General features: G+C 46.3%; 1 protein-coding gene across 1 annotated transcript in view; it reads left to right on the forward strand.

The window, feature by feature from the left end:
* The first annotated feature begins 331 nt into the window (after nt 1-331).
* SLC16A2 (solute carrier family 16, member 2 (thyroid hormone transporter)) overlaps nt 332-19200 on the forward strand; it is a 103593-nt gene continuing 84724 nt past the window's right edge. The window contains exon 1 of the mRNA XM_011930672.1: nt 332-953. Within this exon, the coding sequence (XP_011786062.1) occupies nt 530-953 (424 nt within the window). The 5' untranslated portion in view covers nt 332-529. The remainder of the gene's footprint in view (nt 954-19200) is intronic.

Here is a 19200-nt window from a genome sequence, read left to right on the forward strand (position 1 = left end):
AACAGGAGGGGTCTTCCCGAGGCTAGGGGTTGATCAATGTCGGTTCTAGAGCCTGCGGGGAAAAGAGGGCAGGAGAACAGGATAGTTTGTGCTCTTTTTTTCCATTTTAACTTTTCCTCTAACGGGCGTCCGGGCAAGAACAGGGTTCAGTAGTTTGGGAAGGGAGCTGGGGGAGGCAGTGGCGGCTGGAGTAGGTAGGCGAGTAAAAGGAGGAGGAAGGGCTGGGGAGAAGAGCGAGGCTCTAGCGGCTGCCTGTTGAGGGAGGAAGAGGTGGGGGGTGTGGAGGAGGGGGAGGAGAGAGAGATGACATGGGGAGAGGAGGAGGGGGTTGGACGTGGGAGGAGGAGGAGAGGGCTCGAGGGACCGTCTGTCGCGGGACGGGCTGGCCAGCTGGGGCGCGGAGCCTGGAGGAGGAGGCAGCGGCAGCGGCGGCAGCAGCCCTCGGAGCAGCAGCAGTTGCAGCAGCAGAAACAAGTACCAGCCACACAGCGGCTCCTCTGGCCCGAGCAGCCACAGTCCCCCGGCCGCGATGGCGCTGCAAAGCCAGGCGAGCGAGGAAGCAAAGGGGCCCTGGCAGGAGGCAGACCAGGAACAGCAGGAGCCGGTGGGTAGCCCAGAACCGGAGCCTGAACCCGAGCCTGAGCCCGAGCCCGTGCCGGTGCCCCCGCCCGAGCCCCAGCCGGAGCCCCAGCCCCTACCGGACCCCGCACCCCTGCCGGAGCTGGAGTTTGAGTCCGAGCGGGTGCACGAACCCGAGCCCACGCCTACGGTGGAGACCCGCGGCACCGCGCGCGGCTTCCAGCCTCCCGAAGGTGGCTTCGGCTGGGTAGTGGTGTTCGCTGCCACCTGGTGCAACGGCTCCATCTTCGGCATCCATAACTCTGTCGGGATCCTCTACTCCATGCTGCTAGAGGAGGAAAAGGAAAAAAATCGCCAAGTGGAGTTCCAAGCAGGTGAGTAGCCCCGCACACCCCACTTGGCATTTTGGGCAAAGCTGGCTGCTCCCGCTGCCACCGACCCCATACCTCCCAGTCCAAGGCGCCCCTCCAACGCACTTCTCCGACTCCTCCCCTTACCCCTTGCCCCTTGCCCCTTTCCCCTTTCCCATGACTCTGCTAGGGTGCGGGTTGCGGGGCTCTGGGCAGCCTCGACTGGGGAGACTAGGTGCAAGGCTTCCCGAGGGTACGAACTGGGACATTCATTGATCATTGGCAAGCAATGGACTTTTTTGGCCCTGGGACAAATCCAGATGCACCTTTCGGGTTTGTTTAAGGTACCTTTGCCCGTGTGTGCTGGGGGAAAATATTTGCAGGACTTTTTTTTTTTTTTTTTGGAGGTGGGGAGAAGTCATGAGGAGAGGAGAAAGTTGAGAGGCGGGGCGGGGTCTGAGAGAAGCACTGTAACGCGGATCTCCGCAGCAGCCCCCCCCCCCCCCCCCCGGTTCCTTTGGGGAAGCGGAGGTGTTTTCTGTTAAAAACACTTTAGGAATCCTGATGACTATGAGCGAAGAGTCAAACACATGGCAGGCGTGCGTGTCTGTAGGAGAGAAAGGGAGGGAGGGAGTTAGAGTGGGGGTGTGCGTGCTTCTCTGGCTGCTGCAGTTACGGCCCAGCCGTGCCCGGCAGTCCTCTGCCGCCCGGCGGTAGTGAACGGATCTCCGTGCCCTATGAGCCGAGCCCCAAAGCGGGCGGGGAGGCGGTCTCAGTAGTCTCCTGCCAGAGAGGCGTGAGGCGGCAGGCAGGCTGGGCCCTGCTGCTCACTCCGCACCGCCCCCAACCTCAGCCCTGCCTTTCCCCGCACCCCGCGCCTCTCTGCTACCGGTGGGGTGCCTCGTTCGGCCTACAGCCTGAATGCCGGACCGCCACTCCAGCTTTCGTCTGGGGCTGACTTGATCTCAGACAGAGTTGGGGGGCATAGCCCTCGCTCTCCAGGCCAGTGGACGCAAGACCCCAGGCGTGCGCGCTCTTCGCATTGAGGCCGCCTGTGAGGTGGGAGAAGTCAGAGGAACCATCTCGCTTTCCCAGCAAAGCCGCTGGCGAAATCCCTCAGCAGTTCTGGTGAGGGACTCAGACGAAGACGGGGGATTGGGATGCCCTCTCTGGCAAGGCTTGCTCCCTCTCGTGGCTCCTCAGGACAGCTCGACTCTTGCCACCAGCCCCAACTTCACAACTCAGAATATGTGGCTTTTCGTAGTGTTGCCCTGGGACTGAGGGGTTCCTTCCTCTCGCCAACCTCCAACCTCCACATATTTCTCCTGCCATTTGAGGGGACCTGGGAATTACTAAGTGAACACAGAAACCTTGAATTCTGGAGTGTCCGTCCACCTGTGGATTCCCTGGGCCTTCTCCCACCATTTTCAACTGAGGACTTGTGGTTTTAGTTTGCAGCTTTGCTGGACTTCCCCGGCGGAAGGGGCTTTGGGGATCTTGGTGCCTCAGACCTTGTTGATTCATTGGCACAGCAGCAGTGTGCAGGCCCCACTGAAGATAGTTCAAGTGTGCGTCAGTGGCTGTCAAAGGAAATCTCTTGACTACCCAGGCCCACTGTGATGCTGGAGTGGAGGGGTCCTGGGCCAGTGTAGAGCAACTTCTGCAGGGAAGATGGCTGCCACACTCACCCCTGGGACCACCTTTTTTCCTGCTTTGATGCAGTTCAGGGGCTCTTGGGAAAGCAGGCAGTGTAGGGACTCATGCTGTTGCCTAGGTTACCTCCAAGGGCACCTGCTGAGCATTGCCCTGTGGTTGAAGGCAGGCTGTTGGCCTTCAGGATCAGTGAGTGGCAAAGTCTGAGTGAAACTTGATGAGAAGCAGTAGAGGCTAGGCTGAAGCTAGGCCCTGGCATTTATATGGTGTGAGGAGGCCTAGATCTGTGATCTTAGGAGTGTATAATAAAACTTGGAAAAACCACTATTTTACCAGGAAGAGGCTCACTGCTGGGGAACAGACTTCAAAGTAGGTGATCATAGGGGACTCAGGGGGAGGGCTGGCTGGGACTTTCCGGTCAAGACCTCACAGTGCAGCTAGAGGGTGGGGGTGGTAGTGGGGGTGCAGTGGGATATGCAGAGGTGTGGCTAGTGCATACTCTGACACAGACCAGGTCCACTGAGGGGCTGAGGTCACTGGTTTAAAGTATAGTGAGTATAGGTCAGGAAGAAACAGAAAGGAATTTGGTATGTCCCTAGGGTCTCAAAATACTTTGACTTGGGTCCTTGCTGTAGTGTATCTTGAACTCACTGACATTATTTTTGATACTAGAGGCTCTCAGGGACACCACAGTTTTTATTTTGGAAAAGTCAGGAACACTCTACCACATTATGGAGCTCCTAGAAAATCTCATCCTCAGTACTACCTTTCTTGAGCCCTTCAACTTTCCCAAGCAACCATTCAGATCCTGAGATTCTGAATGTGTCTTTGCCTGCAGACACTTTCTGCTGCTTACTCAAAATTTCCCAGCCATCTGTGCCACAGCACTGGTGTCTCAAAGGGAGAGAAGAAGCTAATCGAAGTTTGCATCATTTTTTTCAGCCAGTATTTGTCCAGTAGCCATTCTGGGAGAAACAGAATGTACACCCCCACACTCAAGGACTTTGGTGTGTAGTTCATTTTTATTAATGTCTGACATGACTTCCATCTCTAAAAGTCTATGAATTTAGTGTTTGAAGGCACCTCGTAACCCAATTTCTCTTTGGCTAGGCCTAATATCTTCACAGACCTAAAGCTGTGTTGATTGGTTTAATGGGCGGAAGGTACTGCAGATGATTGGGATTGTTGTGAGGAAGCCCCACAGAAAGGTAGTTTTTTGTACTTTATTTTTAGACATGGGATCTTGCTCTGTTGCCCAGGCTGGAGTGCAGTGGCACAGTCATATTTCACTACACCCTCAAATTCCTGGGCGCAAGCAACCCTCCCACATCAGCCTCTCAAGTAGCTAGAACTACAGGCATGCACCACCACACCCGGCTAATTTTTATTCGTTATTATTTTTTTAAAAAACAGACTCTTGCTGTGTTGCCCAGGCTGGTCTCAAACTCCTGGCCTCGAGCAGTCCTACTGCCTCAGCCTCCCAAGTAGCTGGGAAGAAAGGTAGTTTTGATGTTTGAGGAACAGCTCCACATCAGAGTGCCTCTGGGCATGGGAAAAAGCCACAGAAGTTAGAAGGGAAATGGGATTCAGGCCTTACTAGAGCACGCAATGTGCAGTTTTTGTGGATCCTTTGATGTATATAGTTTTGTGGTGTCACCAGCTGTATATCTTGTCCCCTCTCTTCACCAGTTTTGGAGGAAAGCCAACTTTCCCTGGGTCCTAGGCTTGGGTGGATTGGCAGGCAAAAGGTTCCTGAGAGGGAGGCAAGTAATCAAAGTCTGGTTTAGTGAAAAAAGGGAAAAGATCAGGAGGGAAATGAGCCTGTATTTCTTGCCAAGATCATGGGAAATTTGGGAGTTCCCCAACCCAGACCAAATAGCAGACAGGACAGCAGACAATCAGGCAATTCTGTGGAAAGTAGAGGCCCAAGCATAGCTTCCTGGGGTGGTAGGGGGGCCTTTTTGGAGGAAAGAGGTGAAAGAGAAGCGAGATGCCATTGGTCGTAGGCCCCAACTCAATACTGGGAGCCTAAGTGAGTTGGAGCTGCAATAGGGTTAGGATTGGGAGTTCAGAGGACAAGGCAGAACAAGCCAGAGTTGCTAACATTGGCTCTATGCTTAAGTCTTTTTAAAAGTACTCCAGAGTAAAACTCGAGTGCCAGTCCACCATTGAGCCATAAAATATGGAAGGCATTTTTTTTTATTGGGCAGTTTATAAACATGGTCCTTGTAAGCTCCCAAGGGGGGGTCAAGGCTGAGGCTTTCATCACCAGAGAAAGGGACAATGGTCAGGAAGGTTCACTACTAGGCACAAGATAGTTCAGGCTGATGGTCCACTCTGATGGAAAAGAATTTTCTAGGCATGGGGAAGAATGATACACTCTGCCTTTGGGTGAACCAAGAGTCCCAAGGATGGGTGGGGCCAGGTAGAGTAGGCTGTCTTTCTCCTTCCCACCTTAGGGGTTTTCATTGCTCAGTGTCTCATTGGACTGTAACACTAAACTGCTGATTTTGGGAGCAAAGTATATTTTGAGCAAATCTGCCCATCTCTTGACTTCAGCTGAAGGCTCTTGACTACTGTCCAGCAGAGCTAGATCAGGTTGGCTTAGCACCTGCTGTGGTGCTTCAAGCCACACAGCCCTTGGCCAGGCATCTCTCAAGTTGTTCCCCTGCCTCCTTTCCAACCAAACGGGATCTTGAACTATGACCATGACTCATACTGAAAGGGATGAGAATAAGAGATTGGGTCATTTGGAGGCCAACCAGGAGGATGCTTGTTTGAGTTGGGGTAGCTGGTTGAGGCTGGATGCCTGGCTCACTGTCCAGTGGCCTCAAATGCTCATTCTAAGTCTAAAAAAGCAAGACCCAGGGCCAAATCTCGACTCCCCAAAGCTGGCGGTCTCAGTGATACCAGCTAGGCAGTAACTATGACTTAGACAACTTGTGCCCCTAACTTGTTCTGTGACTTCGGACAGGCACTTCACCTCTCTGTATCTCAGTTTATCTATCTATAAAATGAGAGGGTTTGACTAAATAAACTTTCTATCCTTCTAAAATTACGTGATATCTTATTCTTTACTATTCATATGTCATACATTTTGACTCATCTAAGCAAATAAAAGTTTGTTAAGCTGCCTGAATGACAGTGAGGATGGGTTGGGAGAAGATTGGGAAAGCAAGGAAAAGCCATATAGACATCATTTCCCCACGTCATTTGTATTTAAAGACTATGGGGCTGCCCATGGGTATAGATGTGTTTAAAATTTACCCACTCCTTTTTACTCAGTATGTAAGGGCAACCCTGCATGTATTGCTGCTTCTTCTAGAGTGTCCTGGTTGGTATGGAGCTGGGTCTCCAAGAGAACTCCCTCAATTTGGCCTGCTACAGGCAAGCAGGGTGGGTCTGTATGCTGCTGTTTTCCAGCATTTGAACCTGTTCCTCAAAAGCATTAAATTATAAACATTTCCTCAAGCCTCAGTTTGGACCCCTCTTCTGAAATTTAATTTCTCACAGCACAGTCTTATATCTCAGAAATGCATAGTCAGTGTGACCTTGATTTGCTGTTACTTCCAGCTAGCAGAGGAAACGGATTCCTAGATGGGGTTCCCTTCAGAGGTCTTCAAACAGGGCATTTTGTTAGCTGGCTCAGGGCCACCGCCTGGATCCTGCTGTGGTGGGGTTGGGGAAGGTTGCTACTGTGATCCTGGAGAAGGCCCCATTAGATGTCCACAATCCCTGGTCAATTGCAGCATCAGGGCTTAGCTGAGAGTGTGCTTAGAGAAGTAGTAGGCACAGAGCTCTCTTTCCTTTTCCTTGGATGTCATTGGCAATATTGCCTCAAGCCCATGAAGAGTAAACAAGCAGCTGGACTGTCAACATTTGTAGAATTACATAAAGCATGCCATCTCAACCTTTTGAGCAGAGCAGTTTCCCAGGAAGATGCACTGCTTTTCCCACCAGCCTCATTTTATGGTTTTGTTTCATTTTCAAAAGGTAAAAACTATTCTTTTCAGATTGTGTGAACTATGGAGTGGGACGTCCTGTCTTGAAAGGAGTTGTCTCACCTGAGATTGAATGATTGAACCCTAGAGAAAAGGCTTTGTTCTACACATATACACACGTGTGCACATGCACACACACATATACACATCCTATGCCCTACACCTTAAGCCATAGATTATGAATATTCTATCTGAAATAAGTCATTTCTCATCTGTTCATGGAATTAGGTGTACCAGAGGCTTCTATAAAGATTATGCTGTACTAGTGCAAAGGAACCAGACTAAGAAGCTTGCTAGGTGAGGGTGATGAAGAGTATGGCCAGCCTGGGTTGTACCTCTTGAGTTGGACCCATTTGCAACTCCCCAGCAGTGGGACTGGGAAACTTTGTTGCAAGTTTTTTTCTGCCTTCATCCTCCTGTATCTCTCCCAGTATTCAAAGATTACTGGGAAGCGGGTTTAGGCAACCCCAGCTCTCTCTGGCTTTAGGGGTGACAGAAGACTAAACCTAGGGAGATTTCATCACCTGCCTGAAGTTGGGTGCTATGGTAGATAATGTGAAATCGCTTGACACCTCCTTGTGGGTGGGGAATGTGGCCTGTTTGGGTGGCTTAAGGAAGTGCAGCCTCTTCACCCTAGGAGTCTCACCCTCTTTTATCCTCTGGTTTGCTCCAGTTTCCAGCATTGGTGGGAGAAGGGATGAAATTGGCTGTTCCAATCACATATTTTCTCAGCTTCTCCTGCTTCCACAGTGCATTTTTTATCATGTTTGCTATATGTGCCATACCCTTTTCTCCCAGTATTGTTCTCTCTCTTCTTTTTCTTCCTACTGCTCAGTTAGAGGAACAATTGGGGTTTGGGATGTTGTATAGGCCCAACTCCTGCCAGAGTCACAGGCCCACTCCTACACATCCTACAGAGGCCTCCCTTCCCTCTTTCCTCTTCCTTTCCTCTCTTACTTTCCATTTTCTGGGTGAAGGGTGACTTTTGATGGAGCACTCAAGAGTGTGGAAGCCACCATCTCTGGATTTTTTGAATTAAGATAGCTGCTATGACACCCTTTTTGTCACTTCCACACCTCTTTCCACAGCCCTAGTAACCCAGCTCAGGAGATAGTATTGTAGAAATTCTTACTCAATAATATTCAACAAATGTCCTCATTACTTGTGTTCCTTTCTTTTCAAATCCTGACTATCATTGTCCCCCATCTCCTGGGCCAGCTGAACTTCCAGAGATTTCATATTGGTTTTTGGTAGCTTCAGTGTTTCTGGTTCATTCTGTTTTGAGCCCCTGACATCTATTTTCTTGCCAAAACTGCTGCACAATTGGTTGTAGAGGGGTCAGAGAAGGGAGAAGACAGACATTTAAGTCCTAACTAGAGTCAAAAGTGGCTTTACAGGAAGACTGCTCCAGCCCAGGAGGTTGAGGCTACAGTGAGCCATGATCGTACCACTGCACTTGTCTCAAAAACAAAAAGAAAGAAAAAGAAAAAAATAAGCCAGGCCCAGTGGCTCAAGCCTGTAATCCCAGCATTTTGGGAGGCTGAGGCAGGAGGATCACTTGAGTCCAGGAGTTTGAGGCCAGCCTGGGCAACAAAGGGATACCCTGTCTCTACAAAAATTTTTTTTAAAAACTAGCCTGGCATAGTGGCACATGCCTGTAGTCCCAGGTATTTGGAAGGCTGAGATACTAGGATCACTTGAGCCCAGGTGATTGAGGTTGCAATGGGCCATGATCACACCACTGCACTCCAGCCTGGGTGACAAGTGAGACCCTGTCCAAAAAAAAAAAAATGTGCCTTCAGGGAGGGTGGAGCTGGAGGAGCAAAGCTCCCAGTTTAGTTGCTCTTCTGCTTTTACACAGCTGAAGGGGAAAAGAAAGGGAAATGTTGCCAAACAAGCAGTGCCCACACCATCTTTTTCCTCAACTTAACCCATGGATCTGCTCACCCACCCGCTTATCCAGACTGGAAGGATATATACATGCACTCATGTGTCCAGACCTATGTGTATGTGTGTACAGCAGGGTGTGTGATGTCTGTCCAAGCCAATTAGCACAGTTACTTAGAACATGGTGCCTATGAGACTGAGGTCACAGGTTCAGTCACTTATTCAGGTAACTGAGCTTCACACAAAGAAAAGAGCTATTCCTTTGTTCATGGTCCATGTCCCTTGTGTGGAGCTGTCACTAATGCTAGGGGAGACCAGGTAGAAGAATAGAGATGACTTATTGTAAGCCTTCCCTGCTACTGGGAAAAAAATGTGAAGCACACAGCCTGATGGCTGCTCTGCTGCATTCCACGGTGGAGTTTCGCTGACATTTACCTCCTTACATCTGCCTAATATGCACTCTAATAAGTATAATAATAGTGGTGGTAGTAATAGTAATAATAATTGCCAACATTTATTTTACATTTAGCAATTAAGTCTGTGCAAGGCACTATACTAAGCACTTTACATGTACCAACTCATTTTAATTCTCAACAACCTTATGAGGTAGGTACCATTATTTCCTCTATTTCACAGAGAAAGAGAAGCACACAAATTAAGTAACCTGCTCAAACTCATAGCAGATAATGGCTGAGCCAGGATTTGGACCCAGACAGTCTGAGTTTAGAACTCCTGCTTTTAGACCTCACCTAAGACATAGTGAAGATGTAGGGGGCAACTACCAAGGGAGTTGCAGTTTTTCATTCCTGTACCTTCTGGCATCCTTATGACTCAAGGATAAAAAGAGATGACCAAGAAGGGGTTAATAAATCAAAAGATTGATAGTCTCATGATACACGGCATACTCCTCTAACTACCCAGTTTGCTCTACCCAGATTTGTATGCAAAGGGTCATAATTCTTGTGTCCAAAAAGTCCATAGAAACTGTCTCTTCAAAATGCAAATCAAAACCGCAATGAGATACCATCTCACACCAGTCAGAATGGCTGTTATTAAAAAGTCAAAAAATAACAGATACTGGTGAGGTTGTGTAGAAAAAGGAACACTTATACACTGTTGGTGGAAATGTGAATTAGTTCAGCTGGAAACAGTTTGGAGTTTGCTGTTGTTGTTGTTGTTTTGAGACAGCGTCTCACTGTCCCCCAGGCTGGAGTGCAGTGGCGCGATCTCAGCTCATTGCAGCCTTGACCTCCCAGACTCAAGGGATCTTCCCACCTCGGCCTCCCAAGTAGCTGGGACTACAGGTGCACACGACCATACCCAACTAATTTTTGTATTTTTTGTAGAGATGGGGTTTCTTCATGTTGCCCAGGCTGATCTCAAACTCTTGGACTCAAGCCATCCACCCTCCTTGGCATCCCAAAGTGCTGGGATTACAGGTGTGTGCCACTGCACCCAGCCTCAGTTTGGATATTTCTCAAAGAATTTAAAGCAGAACTACCATTTGACCCAGAAATCCCATTACTGGGTATATAGCCAAAGGAAAACAAATCGTTCTACCAAAAATGACACATGCCTATGTATGTTCTTTGCAGCACTATTTACAGTAGCAAAGACATGGAATCAACCTAGGTGCTCATCAGTGGTGCATCAGATAAACCAATTGTGGTAGATATACAACATGAAATATTATGCAGTCATAAAAAGAATGAAATTATGTCCTTTGCAACAACATGGATGCAGCCAGAGACCATTATCTTAAGCGAATTAACAAACAGAAAACCAAATACTGCATGTTCTCACTTATAAGTGAGAGCAAAACATTGAGTATACATGGACATAAAGATGGGAACAATAGACACTGGAGACTACTAGGTGGGGAAGGTTGGGAAGGGGATGAGAGTTGAAAAACTACCTATCAGGTACCATGCTCACTACATGGGTGACATGATCATTCATACATCAAACCTCAGCAACATGCAATTTACCCATGTAACAAACCTGCACATGTATACCTGAACCTAAAATAAAAGTGGAAAAAGAAACTGTCTCTTCTTAGTTGTTTAGCCCTGAACAAGTCACATAACTTTCTGGGCTTCAGTATTCTTATCTACAAAATAAGACAAACAGTATCTACTTTAATAAGACTATGAAGGGTCAAATGAAAGTGTGAGTATGTGAAAGATCTTTGTAAATTACGAGTTGGTTATTATTATTATTATTATTATTATCCTTTTCCAGCCTCTAAAAACAGAGTCGCTATACATTTCTCTAAATGTTTCTCTAAGTATTTCCTCCCCATCTCCCACCTTCCCACTCCATATTTTCCATCTCCCCACTGTATTCTTCTGCAATTTGACCCCTGTGTCCTGTAGCTAAATACTAGCTGTTTTCTTTGTTCCTCAGTTCTCTGAGAGCCCAGGGAGAGGAGGGGCCAGATCCTAGGTCATATACATTCAAGGAAGCAAGGCATGTTGAAATATTTACAGCACTTGGCAGGAGCTCACAAACCTCCCTACAAGTCAAGGACTGAGTTTTTTTAGTAGAAGTTGCTTGGGGTTGGGGGCAGATGGTGGGGTGGAGTTAGGGTGTCACTTCCTCCCGAGGATCTCTCACAGAGCCTCTGTTCTCCGGCAGGTAATGAAGAATAAGGAAAGGGATATTTAGGGTCAGAAGGTCTGGGCCAGGGGACATCAAGCATAGAAGGAGCTTTGCTCCTTTGTATTCAGCTTTGGAGTGGGCCAGTTTCCTTGCGTTCTAAACAGGATAGCCCCAGAGAACAGAGGCCACAGGATTGTGGCCTTCACAAAGAAGGACTGTAAAAGCAGTTTTGATTAAGCATTTCAATGGCCACTAAGGGAGTTTTCATTAAGACAAGCTAGTAGGCAAATCAGAACAAAAATGTTTTGCTTTTTTGTTGCAAACAACAAAACAAAATTCCTAAACCTGTCTTTAAGACTAAGATTTCAAATATACTAGGACTCACCATATTGATTTTCAGTAATTTAAATGCCTTCTGATCTGAAAGGCATTTTAGAGATCACATAATCTTACTCCCTCTGGTTCCCATCTTAAAGGTGGAAAACAGACCTGGAAATATGTGACTTTAATCAGCACTGTGGGTAGACGCTTGTAGTAGAGGTTGGTTTGTCAGAGGACTGGGGAATAAGGGGTAGGCTGCTGTCACATTAGGTGTTCCCCAACTCAATCACTGGCATTCTTCTTCCCTTTCTCTCTCCCTGAACTTTTCAAAGTCAATCCCCAGGCACTACTTTGTGGAAAGAGATGGAGACAAAATTCAAAAGGTATGATGGTGAAAAGTCTCTTTCCCAGTCCTATCTCCCAGCCACCCTGTTTCCCTCCCTAAAGGCCACCAGTGTTATCTGGTGTGTCCCTTCAGAGATACTCTGTATACGTACAAGCAATTGTGTGTGTGCACACATGTGTGTGTATACTCTACCCTTAACACTTTCAACTTTTACTATAAAGAGCACACAGGCCAGGCGTGGTAGCTCACACCTGTAATCCCAGAACTTTGAGAGGCCAAGGTGGGTGGATCACTTGAGGTCAGGAGGTTCAAGACCAGCCTAGCCAAAATGGTGAAATCCTGTCTCTACTAAAAAATATAAAAATTAGCCGGGCACGGTGGTGTGCACCTGTAATCCCAGCTACTTGGGAGGCTGAGGCAGGAGAATTGCTTGAACCCAGGAAGCGGAGGTTGCAATGAGCTGTGATTGTGCCACTGCACTCCAGCCTTGGCAACACAGCGAGACTCTGTCTCAAAAAAACAAAAAGTACCCGTGCAGATTTCTTACGTGGGTAAATTATGTGATGCTGAGGCTTGGGGTCTTAATGATCCTATCATCCAAGCCATAAGCATAGTACCCAACAAGTGGTCCTTCAGCCCATGCACCCCTCCCTCCCCTGTCTAGTGATCCCCAATGTCAATTGTTCCTGTCTTTATGATCATGTGTATTCAATGTTTAGCTCACACTTATAAGAACATGTGGTGTGCCCTACTTTTAAAGTACAAATGGTAGGCTACCATCCACCTTATCCTCCACCTTACTTTTCATACTTCAAACTATATTTTGGTACATTAAGTTCATAAAGTTTTCACTTTTTTAATGATTGTACCATATTCCATTTTATGGCCATATCACAATTTATTTAATCAACACCTTACATTCAGGCTGTTACTAACCTTTGACTATGGGGCTTTAGTGTCAAACAGTGCTAGATTCTGCTTACTTTCCGAATGACTTGCCTTGACAAAGTTTTTAAACTTCTTGGAGTCTGAGCTTTCTCATACATAAAATAAGTATAATAATACCATCTGTCATTGCTGGTGTGGAGATTAAATGAGATGAGGCATGTAAAACATCTAGCATACAGCCTGGCATGTACTAGGTGTTCACTAAGTGTTTGTGCTCTCCCTGCTCACAAGCCCTCCCTATACCTTCCCCCTCCAATTCAATTAATATTGGTTCAATTCAAGTCAGTAGGTCTTTGTTCTATGTTAGGCTGGACCTTGGATGCACCAGAGAAGGAAAAGGGTCCCTCAAGAAGTGTATGATTCCTTTGAGAAGACATAACACACCAAACAACTATAGTTGTGCTAAGTAGTTAAAAAAAAAAGTGTGTATATTACATTGAATGCAATTTTCATGTGGTGATCTAGAAAAAGAGAAATGATTGTGAGGGCATGAGGAATCAAGGCTCTGGTAGAGTTGGAATTTGAAATAGGATTTAGCTAAGTGGAGAATTGGGCAGTGGCAGAATCGGGGCTGAGAACTGGACAGTTCGGCTGTTGCTTGGATTCTGGGTCTTTGCCCTCTGGCAGCCTAGTGAGTCACTGTTCCCCATTAGGCCTTACCCAGCAGGTGGGGTGGAGTGGCATGAGGAGAGGAAAATACTGAGGACATTTGGGGAGAAGGACACGGGGAGGGGGAATATTTGGGCACTGGGCCACAGAATGAGGTGCCTACAGATGGTTTGTGGCACAACCCACTCAGCCCACACCACCTGCTCCTCCATGTCAGCCGCCCAAGTGCATTTCTAAGAGGTCCAAGGAAAAGAAGAGCATAAGTAGCAGCAGCTCTCAACCCCTCACTCTGTGTCCCAAACAGGTCCCCAGACCCGTAAGCCCTAGGAGAGGGAAGAATATTGAATGATAATAATCCCCTCTGTGTGTGGCACATTGTAGTTTACATCTTAGTTTACATTGATACTTGCAACAGAGGCAGTTATGAAATAAAATACCCAATTGAATTTCATTATGTGCCAGCATCTTTGGTCACATCAAGTGCTATGTTGGGAGTTTCTGGAAAATGAAAAGTCAACGTGGTTTGTATTAGTTAGGGAAAAGTACACTGCAGTGAAGGACTGTATAGAGATTCATATTCCCACTTTATGGTTGCAGAAAGTGGACAGCATTTTCATTGAGGGCAAGTGAGTGTCCTGAAGTAATACATTTAATATTTAACAGATTGAGCCCAGGAGTTTGAGGCTGCAGTGAGCTCTAATGATGCCACTGCACCCTAGCCTGGACAAAAGAGCAAGATCCCATCTCTAATATTGGATCTGGGACTACAACCCAGGCTTCCCAATTCCATGTTCTATTGGGGGAAGAAATGTAGAAGCTACCTGAAAGGTGTAATAAAATTTTTCCTAAACTTAGTAGTAGCTCAAAGTTTAAGTGTATGGGTAAGAAGCAGTATAGTATGATGAAACAAAGAACTGAGAGTCTAAAAGTTCAGGGGCTCATGAAAGGAAAGATCTGGGCATAAATAATGCCTGCTGACTGGGATCAAGAAAGAGCACTGGACTAAGAGTCAGGAGACCTGGGTTCTTGTTCTGGCTCTGTTACTGGTTATCTTTCTGACCCTGCCAAGTCCCTTCTCCTTTCTCAATTTCAAATTTCTCCACTTACGCATTGGGAAAGTTGAACTTCCCAGAGACTTAGTGACACTTAGAACCAATGGTACCTATAAACCAAGGAGGCCTTGGGAGCTTCCTGACAAGGGGCTGAGGGTGATGGAGAGTGGTGAGGTTGTGAGTGGAAGAGAACTTCTCTGATGAAAATGGAAAACAGATCCTCTCAAATTTGAGCAAAGGTGAGTTTTGGAAAGGGTATCTATCTCATAGTCTCTATCCTATATCCTTGGAGAATTCTATCCAAGAGAGGGGAAAAAGAAAGTGTGTGTGTGTGTGTGCGTGTGTGCTTGCAAGTGAGCAAGAATCTCAATGCGAAGCTGATATTTGGTGGGACAGATTGTGATATGCTGAGTCAATATCTCTGGAAATCTCTCTTTAATAATCTCCACTTTAAGATCACTTTTCTAAGATGTTGGTTTTACTTTTAGAAAGGGGTTTGTGTCTTATGGGTAAGATACTATTGAAAGTCTCCCTTTCATGGAGCCCACTTGAGTGAGCCACGCTGTCTGGATTAATCCTGGCTCCACCATTCATTAGCTGTATGTTGTGGTGAGGCACTTAAACTCTCTGTGCCTCTATTTCCTCATCTGTAACAGGAAGATAGCAAGAGTACTTACCGTGTAGAGTTGTTAAATGAGTTGATATCTATATCTATATATGTATCTCTAGCTAGCTAGCTTAGAACAGTGCCTGGCATACGCAAATTACTATGTAAATGTTTCCTATTCTTATTATCTACTGAGTAGACTATACCTCATGCATCTATACAGCTGGGTTTCAGAGAGCAAGTATGACCCCCAAGTGAGCCCAAAGGAGCTCAGTATTACCCAGTCAGAAATTTAGGGGGTTGGGGGTTTCTTATCAAGGTACCTTCTGGACTGTTCTGATGTTGGCCACACCTAGGACCAGATTAAGATCTTTAGAGGTTCTAAATACTGTTTTACTGACAGCCAAATTCTGAAATAATTAAATCTATGTTTTTCTCATTTGATGGTGGTCCTGCTTCGCTGGTGCCCTAAGCTCATGCTCATCCATCTATTGGATAATCCTGTACTGGCCACGCCAGCCTGTATGCTCCTCCCTATGCTCTGGAGGGAACCAATGACTAAGAGGGGTCTACACATTCACGAAGAACAGTTTTGAACCCAAGCAGCTCCATCCACAGCGGGGTGCCCTGCATCCCAGCTTCTGAGAGCTTAACCTGCCAAGCCTCGTGACCTTCTTGCCGGTTGGGACCTCCCATCCTGTTACTTGGAAGGATGGTTTATCTTCTGGGGCCAGGGGAAGAGAAGGACAAATGCCTGGAAGTCCAAATAAGGCCCCCTGCAGGAAGCTCTAAATATTAGCAAGTTAAAGTTCTAGTGACGAGTTCAGATGACTGAACATGGTCATGATACGGAAGAGGAATGTGTGAGGCTCTTTTGCCTCCACATGACGAGGAGATCAAGCTCCTCCTCTGAACCCTAACTTGTTCAAGGATTTCAGATCAGTGTTCCTGGAAAACTTGGAGTCACTATCAGTATCTTCATTACCCTACACATCTTGGCCAGGTTCTAACCATCCAAATGGTGAACAGCACAGTTTTATGTTCCAAGAGTTAGTGTTTTTTGCCTTAACCTAGATATTTTCCTTATGGAAAAACTAGTCAAAAGCAAGGTTTCCTTAGATCCACTGACCAAACAGCTGCAGGGACCTGGTGGCCTGGATAAGGGAGGTCAGCAGGACTCCAGACAGGTTTATTTGCTGCCTTGCCCAGGGATGTCACCACTTACATTCAGGCCTGCCTTCCTCACAGAATATCTCAAACATGGAAAGCTCAGGTGAAACCGGTCAGACCAGATGTTGAGAGCCTGCAGCTTTTAGGAAGAGAAGATAGATAGATCCACAGGCAGCCAGAAGAGAGAATAGGGTGGTAAAAAACCTAATGTTCCAGCTCCTAATCACAGGACCCCCACCCCCATCACACACCTATGGGCTCCAGCATATCACTTGCTTAAGAAGGCAATGGCTCATCTGTGTCCCATGAGTAGATCTGGTTATCTTCAGGTGAGACCACCCAACCTAAAGGCTACTTTCCAGGCCATGGCTCAACAGAGACTAACATTTGCCTTGAGGCTGTCTTTTTAAAAATGGAATCTGTTTTTAGCACTAACGGAAAAGATGGCCTTCGAGTGGGAAGTCATAAAGAAGACCCCAATGTTCAACTCTCCTTTGCCTCACTTTTCCACATGCTTTGTGGTATAGGGTAAGGCACAGGATCTTATAACAGACAGATCAGTGTTAGAGTCCTGGATTTGCCATTTACCTGATCTGCAATCTTGACCAAGTCTGAGCCTCAGATAGGGATATCTGTAAAAAAGGGACAATGGGAGCATCATAATCCCTACCTCACAGTCTTATGATGAGGTTCAAATGAAAAGATGGATGTGAAAGCCCTTTGAAAACAGCTTTGAATTATCATCATGATTACCACATATATAAGTTTATCTGTAGACTTGCACATGTGCTTATGCATGTTTAGCCAGATTGATATACCACCCATGACACACACATGTATAAGCAACCACTTATATGTACAAAACTACACATACATCTGATCTTAAGCCTGAACTCATGATATAGACAATTAAAAGTGCATACACATACACATTTATCCACGTGGATATCCTTTCTCCTTCTCTCACACACATATACCCACACAGGCAAATGTATATGTATCTCTGTAAGTGTGTGTGTGCATATGTGCATACATCTACAGCCTCATAGCTATACACGTGAGTGTACCATACCCTTCAGCTTCTCCCTAGACAATCCTGTTTTCTGGGGGTCTGACAAAGGCCCTGTTTGTAAATTCCTCCACTTGATACTGATAATGTCCCTTTTGCCCTTGCTGACGCTTCTTCTCTGCCTCCACTTTGTTTGCAGAGTAGCACAGCTGCTGCAAAAATTCAAGCTGCAGTATGTGACATACACATGTCTGGAGAACATGGATCCTTGTCCGGTTGCTCTTTGAATAGCACTACGATTCTAGCCTGCACAGCATATTTATAGCCATGTTTGCAAAGAGCTGACAGCATTTTCAGACTTTTTTCAAAACGTTGTTAATCCAGCCACAAAAATAGTCACTGGCCCACATGCCCCAAAGCTAAAAGAAATTGGGCAGCATGCCTAATGAAAATTAGTCACAGAGCCTAAATGAAGTTGAAGTTGAATCAAGCTCTCTCTCTCTCTCTCTCTCTCTTTCTCTGGCTTGCTCTTTTATTTTCCTTCTTCCTTCCTTCCTTCCTTCCTTCCTTCCTGCCTTCCTTCCTTCCTTCCTTCCTTCCTTCCTTTTTGAGACAGGGCCTCACCCTGTCCCCCAGGCTGGAGTGCAGTGGTGTGATCATGGTTTACTGCAGCCTTGATCACCTGGGCTCAGGTGATCCTTCCACCTCAGCCTCCTTGTGTAGCTGGGACTACAGACATACACCACCATGCCTGGCTAATTTTCTTTTTTTTTTTTTTGTAGAGATGAGGTCTCACTGATCTCAAACTCTTAGGTTCAAGTGATCCTCCTGCCTCAGCCTCCCAAAGTGTTGGGATTACAGGTGTCACCCACCACATCCAGCCTCACTCTTGCACTCTCTCTCTCTTTTCCCTTCCTGCCCTCTCTTTGCCACTGCTTTTTATTCTAAGGATCTCTAAGCCTAGGGTGTGTGTAGTAGGGGAGTGGGGGGTGGTACCATGAAGTATATTTGCTTCAAAGAGGTCCTGGGGTCATTAGAGCCTAATGTTTTGGAGAGACAGGGAGGAGGAAGAGGGAAAGAAGAGGGAAAAGTAAGGGTATTGAGGATTATAAACAAGAGGAACATAGTTGGGGAATTAAATGAGGTGAGACAAAAAGGAGAAAAGTTACACCCACTTTGAGGCCAACTAGAATTTTGGTGGCTGGATAACTTCTCAAACCAAATGGCAGAGTCCTTCAGCCTCCCCTCAATCACTAGAATGTGGGCTAGAAAATTGTTTTGCTTATTTGCAAGGTTGGAACAAAAAAGAATTCTTAGTGATAGAGCTGAAAAGTTAAGCATGGTTAGAGAGCAAGATGGTTTCTCAGGAAGAGAGAGGCCTGGGCTTCATGTAATGGGCTCATCTTAGATGGCCCAGCCATGACCAGGGTAAGGAGGGTTTTAGAGAGGGAGTAGGATTATCGTATCATTTATTGTCCGAATTGGGACACTTTCGAGGGTAAAAGAGAACACTATTAATATTTTTGTTGGAACCACAGGCATAAACTAGAATTGTCCCAGGAAAACCAAGATGTGTGTTCATTGTAAGTTTAGAACAAATTCCTCCAGCTTGCCAGGAAAGGGCAAACTATAAGAGCTCCTCACAAGACGTTTTTTAAAAAGTGCCTATGTGTTTTGTTTTGTTTTGTTTGTGTGTATATGTGTGTGTGTGTTGGTTTGGGCAGTAGAGAGTAGGACAGGGAGATTATTCAGCTTTTTCAGCCTTGGGACTGGAGATTGTTTGCTCTGAATATAAATTTCTTTTTTTTTTTTTTTTTTTTTTGCTGCTGTACATAAATATGTAATGGAGCTCTTAGCCAAGTGTGTTTATTTCCTGGTCAACTTTAGAAGAGAAGAGAAGAGAAGAGAAGAGAAGAGAGAGAGAGTCAATTGTGGTGTGTGGTTTTGTGTATTGTGTGTATGTGTTTGTGTCAAAGCTATGAAAGTATGTATGTATATGAATGGGATTATAAGTATAACCAATTGTGTGTAACTATGGGCGTGCATGTAGATGTGGATGTGTGTGGA

The sequence above is a fragment of the Colobus angolensis genome, unplaced genomic scaffold (assembly GCF_000951035.1).
Source record: "Colobus angolensis palliatus isolate OR3802 unplaced genomic scaffold, Cang.pa_1.0 Scaffold87, whole genome shotgun sequence".
In the NCBI taxonomy this organism is placed as follows: domain Eukaryota; kingdom Metazoa; phylum Chordata; class Mammalia; order Primates; family Cercopithecidae; genus Colobus; species Colobus angolensis.